General features: G+C 50.0%; 1 protein-coding gene across 6 annotated transcripts in view; it reads left to right on the forward strand.

Moving 5' to 3' along the window:
- Positions 1-3,296, forward strand: part of C18H3orf20 (chromosome 18 C3orf20 homolog) — a 70,741-nt gene extending 67,445 nt beyond the window's left edge. For all 6 annotated transcript variants that reach the window (XM_054729854.1, XM_054729856.1, XM_054729857.1 and 3 more), the window contains 2 exons: positions 1,999-2,133; positions 2,702-3,296. In XM_054729854.1, coding sequence (XP_054585829.1) covers positions 1,999-2,133; positions 2,702-2,798 — 232 coding nt within the window. In that variant the 3' untranslated portion in view covers positions 2,799-3,296. The remainder of the gene's footprint in view (positions 1-1,998; positions 2,134-2,701) is intronic.
- Positions 3,297-6,000: the final 2,704 nt, after the last annotated feature.

Below are 6,000 nucleotides of genomic sequence, written 5' to 3' on the forward strand. Positions count from 1 at the left end.
GACCTGCTCTGGTCAAGCCACTCTGTTAGGAGACCCAGAGACATGTGAGGTGTAGGCCAGACCTGGCTGGTGAGATAAGACTTGTCAGCTTGTGGAGAGGAGAAAGTAGAAACCTGCCAGAATGAGGCAGTGCCCGGCTCTTCATGTGTTAGGATGCCACTGTGGACCCATTCACGAGTCCTAGGAAGACCTGATGGAGTAGGGTCCTCTGCTGAAGGAGAAGCAGGCATTGGATAAACAGGGGAAGGGCATGTTGTGGGAAGCTTTGGTGACTTGATCATATAGGCAATGGGGAGCCATTGAAGGTTCTTGAGCTAGGGAGAAGCTTGATCAGAATTGGCTGTTATTTATTTTATTTTTCAGTTTCTCTTTTATTTATTTATCTTTATTGTTGAAAGTATTACAATACTTCCCCCCGCCCCCCAACACCCTCCATCTCGTTCCTGCGCCCCCTCCCCAGGCCTTCACCGCACTATTGTCTGTGTCCATGGGTTATACCTATAAGTTTTTGGTTAATCTCTTCTTGTGCCCCATTGCGGTGTTGTGAAGTCACTTGGACTTTGTGTGCGTGCTCCCCATCGGGCAGGGCGGCAGGGTAAGCTGTGAAGGGAGACGTTAGTTTGCTAAATGCAAACATTGTGAATATACCCAGATTCTGTGACCCCATTCTGGTAGCATTCCATTTTTTATTTTTGGGGGGCCCTTGCAATGATAAAGGAGCCCCCCTTCTCTTCTCCCTTTGTCTCTTATCTCTGAAATGCTTTTCCCTTAATCTAGTCGCATAGTGAGGGCTCAATTAATAAGAAGAGACAATGAATGAAAGGGCTGGTCCTGTCTCTGCCATGAACCTATGTGCCCTCCAGCTCCCCTCTCTGCTCTAGTCGGTAAAATGGGCACCCTGCACTTCCCGTCCCCTTCGGCCACTGCGCTGCTCAAAACCATGTTGTAACCCGAACAGTGTTTGCATACAGTGAATGGCTGGAACGCCTGGGGCTGTGGTGCAAAGGTGAGGAGTGACCACACGTGTTCATTAGTTTCCTAGAGCAGTGGGACCCTTCCACAGACTGAGATGTATTGTCTTGTGGTTCAGGAGGCCAGAAGTCCGAGAAGCAGGTGTGGGCAGGGCAGGCTCCCTCTGAGGGTGCTAGGGAAGTATCTAGTTCAGCCCTCCAAGCTCTGGGCATTCCCAGGCTGTGGCTGCACCACTCATCCTTTTTTTTTTTTAATCCTCACCCAAAGATATTTTTTTCATTGATCCCTAGAGAGTGGAAAGCAGGAGGGAGGGAGGGGAGGGAGGAATGAAAAGAGAGAAACATGAATGTGAGAAAGAGACATCAACTGGTTTCCTCTCCCATGTGCCCCAACTGGGGTCGGAGATCAAACCTGCAACTGAAGTACATGCCCTTGACCAGGAATTGAACCCACGACCCCTCAGTCCGCAGGCAAACACTCCAACCACTGAGCCAAACCAGCCAGGACAGCACCACTCATCTTCACATGGCGTTCCCCCATGTGCATGTCTATGTCCACGTGTCCCCTTTTTTTATAAAGATACCAGGGATATTAGATTGAGGCCCAATCTACTCTGGTACGACTTCTCAACTCACTACATCCACAGTGACCCTATTCCCTACATCTTGGGGTACTAGGGGTTAGGACTCCTGTATATGAATTTTGGGGGATACAATCCATAACATCGTACATGATGACTTATTTTCTTGGCTTCCTGTTCTCTCCTTTGCTCGTTTGATGGTCAGGCTGGGTGTACAGGTGTCGCGGGCATGGCGTTAGGGCAGTTCCACTCTGAAAGAGAAGCCAGGGAAGCCAACCCCAGTGAATCTCTGGGTCCCCAGGGGTCAGGTCTCCCTTCACTCTTCCTCCGGAGAAGCACCTGTGCCCTTTTCTCTCTAGGAACTGGAACATTGGGGGGCCAGCTCCGAACCCCCTCTGACTGGGCCTCTACTGAGCACTGCCCTCCCCTCCCTACCTCCCCCGCAGCGTTTTGCCCTCCTTCCTGGGCCTGGATGACACTGACTCAGACAAGAGAACAATGTTGGAAGACGTCCAAGGAAGCGTCTCCTCGTTGACCGTAGGGGACAAGATGGAGGACTACTTCTCTGAACCTGAGAAGAAGTAGGTGGTCTCCCAGCCCGGGGGCTGAGGGGCCCTCTTGTGGTTGGCAGAATAGGCATGGCTCCCAGAACCACAGGGGGCTAAGTGACCTTGGGGAGTCACATCTCCAACAATCTCTGACCTCTGACCTCTTTTATCAACTTGATGCCCAGTTGCTCTGGTCTGGTTGGCGGAGATTGAAGCCTTTAAGCTTTGGTGAAACCCCACACCCCAGACCCATTTGTCTGTCTGAGAAGGGTGGAGACCCAGGCTGTCTTCCTGCATAAACTTCCTAGACTTGTCAAGTCCACTGACTTGGCCGTGTTCACTGTGAAGCGAATCACGGGCTCTGCAAGAGCGTGAAAAATCACACACTTCTCATGAAGATAGAAAAGCAGAACTGTGAGCACCTAGAAAAGTCACAGGTGCGCTGGGACCCCCAGGTTGGAGCGATGCCCAGAGGACCTCAGCTGTTCAAGGTGGAGGCCATGCTCACCTCGGCCCAGGCCAGCACAGGGATCAAGCGCTGTCCAGGCCAGCCCTCTCCACCCATTTCCCAGCATTTGCTTCTCTCTATTTTGATTTTTAGGATGAAACAGCCTGATGTGGATCTGCATCCTCTCATCCAAGGCAGGACAGACAGTAAGAAGATGAACGCTTGGAAGAAACTGGCCTCCAAGAAGTGATACAGGCCCCTTGGCCACCAGAGTGCCAGGCCTGGATGAGGCTCCTCCCTTGCCCACCCTGCCCTGCCTCCCCTGCCCCCACCCCCTTTCTCTGAGCCTCTATGTAATAAACAAGCATGCCTCCAGCATCTGGGTGAGGCCACGGGCTAGGCTGGCTCTACAAGGCCAGAGGACCCCAGCAGCCCGGTTCCAGGTCCAGTCCTTGGAAACTGGGGTGCTCTGACCCAGAGCTGTTTCTGTGGCCAATGAAGCAGCTTGGATTCTCCCGCTCCCAAGGAAACAAACCCGATCAGGGGGCCAAGCCAAATGAGACATTACCATGTGAGGTCTGGGATGGGACTAAACTATGCCCTCCTCCCCTTCACTGGTTGGGAATGGCTCAGGTTCTGGCCCAAGTGGACAACAGGGTGTGAGAGAGAAGAGGGAGAGGGGAGACAGGAAGAAAAAAGCAGAGCAGAGGGAGACAAAACTAAGGGAGAGACAGGAGAGAGATGATGAGAAGGGAGAGCGCAGGAGGGAGGGTTGGGGGAGAGGGAGCCGAATGGGAGGTGGGAGGGAAGAAGAAATGAGGGAGGAGGGAGAATAAAGGGCAGGTGGAAATAGGAGGAGAGGGCCCTGGAGTAGGACAGAAGAGGCAGTGACAGGCCACATCCAGGAGCCCTTTGGTGGCACCTGGAAAGCCAGAGCCCCTGTGGCCCCTTTAGCCCACCCTCATTACCCAAGCTAACAGGCCTGAAGAATCCTTACCAGCATCAGGCGCCCAGGGATGGCAGCCCGTGGGTGTGCTGATGCCTCCCTGGGGGCCCCTGAGAGGCACAGACAGCACACCTGCTCTGGCCCCTGCTTGTCTGCGGCCCTTCCCGGGAGCAGGGTGAGGACCCCGGAGGGTCTGCCTTGTTCTCCAGGCCTGGAAGAGAGACTTCAGGCCCTGAGCTGTGGGTGGTGTTCAGTGACACGCTCTATACTTGACTGCTTGTGCTCCCTTTGTAATAGATGCTTTTTAAATCTGAATTTTTGAGGTTTAATTGTTTAAAATTTATCTTTATCGTTGAAAGTGTTATAGATGTCCTCCCCCCCCCCCCGATTAACCCCCTCCACCCCACACCTGCCCCATCATTTGTATCATTGAAAGGCTTTTTTTTGGATTATACGTTTGTCCCCTGGTAATGGATTTGAAATGACGTACTATGTTCTTAAGCCTGCGTCCTTTGATACTTCGGGTTCCTGGGCGTCTAGCCACTCTCCCGCCCTCCCCTTCTGAGCACAAGGACACATGGAATTGGAAGGAAGGGGAAGCAAGGTCCACCTCTGTCCAGTCAGCCTCCGCGTCCTGGATGTACATGTACATGCTGCCTGTGAGGCCTGGGAAACCCAGGGAGAGGCCTGGCAGAAGCAGATACAAATCTTCTCCGAAGATGTTTACTCTCAGCCCAGACCTAATAGGATTCCGAGTTGAATATTAGCTCACAATCCAAAATTTAAAAAGACACACCAAAGCGAATGAAAACAGATATCAAATATTAAATCAGACATACAAGACTTTGGATATTGGAATTGTCAGACACAATGTAAAGTGAATGTTTTCAGTGTTTAAATAAACAGAAGGGTCTGAAAACATAAGCAAGGAAGAAGATGTTATCAAGCAAGAAAGATATGGACTGAATTTCGCTTCCAGACATATTGTGGTAACCGGGACCGGAGTGTCCTCCTGACACAAACAACCAGGAAAGAGAAACAGAGTGTGTTCTATAATCCCTCCAGCTTCCTGCCAGACATACTTTCTGGGTCATGATGTGGAGAAGGAGAGTTCAAGCACAGAATGGAGTATTGCTGAACTGGGGAGACGGATCAGAGTTTGGAGAGACAGCAGCGAATAGAATTTGTGGAGCAGAGCATCAGAGAAGAGGGAGCTATGCAGAGAGAACTCGAAATTTACATAGGGATCTCCTTGAATCTTCGGCGGCATGCTAAACTGCACATGTTTAGGGTGTGGCTTGGTGAGGTCTGGTCAAGTACTAGATTTCCACAGGTAAAAGAATGAAGTTGGACCCTTTCCTAACACCACATACAAAAATTAACTTCAAATGGATCAAGAACCAAATGTAAGACCTAAAACAATGAAACTCTTAGAAGAAAACAGGACAAAAGTATTGTGACATTGGATTTGGCCATGATTTAATGGATATGACATGAAGGCATAGGCAACAAAAGAAAAAAATAGATAAATTGGACTTCATGAACATTTTAGAAATGTGTGCATCAGAAGACACTATCCAAGGAATAAAAAGGCAGCCCACAGAATGGGCAAACATATTTGAAAATCATATCCTGATAAGGGATTAATAGCCAGAATATATAGAGAACTTCTAAAACAACTTAATGCAAAACTGGGCAAAAGATTTGAATAGTCATTTTTCCAAAGAAGATATACAAATGGCCAATAAACACATGAAAAAATGCTCAATGTCAGTAGTCAGTAGAGAAATGTAAATCAAAATTACAATGAGTTACCATCTCACACCCATTAGGATAGCTACTATCAAACAGAAAACAGCAAGTGTTGGTGAAAATGTGGAGACAATGGACCCTTGTGCACTGTTGGTGGAAATGTGAAATAGTAAGCTGCTGTGGAAACCAGTATGGGGGTTCCTCAAATAATTAAAAATAGAATTACTATATGACCCAGCAATCTCACTTCTAGGCATCCAAAAGAATTGAAGGCAGGGTCTCAGATATTTGTACACCCATGTTCATAGCAACATAATTCACAACTAGAGGCCCGATGCACAAAATTCATGCAATGGCCTTGGCCCTGGCTCCCGCCCGCCGCCATGGCGAGGGGCCTCTGCCACCTCTGCCTCAGCCCCCACCCACTGCGGCTTTGTCCGGAAGGAAGGATGTCTGGATGGACACCCAGTCTAATTAGCATATTACACTTTCATTATTATAGACTAGAGGCCCGGTGCACAAATACATGCACCAGTGGGATCCTTCGGCCTGGCCTGCAGGATCAGGCCAAAACAGGCTCTCTGACATCCCCTGAGGGGTCCCAGATTGCGAGAGAGCACAGGCCAGGCCAAGGGACACCACTGGTGCACAATTGGGGCTGAGAAGGGACATGGGAGGTTGGCCAGTAGGGGAGGGACCACGGGCGGGCTCCAGGGCGTGTCTGGCTGGTCTTGCTCAGTCCCAATCGGCCAGA

This window comes from Eptesicus fuscus, chromosome 18, assembly GCF_027574615.1.
Source record: "Eptesicus fuscus isolate TK198812 chromosome 18, DD_ASM_mEF_20220401, whole genome shotgun sequence".
Classification (NCBI taxonomy): domain Eukaryota; kingdom Metazoa; phylum Chordata; class Mammalia; order Chiroptera; family Vespertilionidae; genus Eptesicus; species Eptesicus fuscus.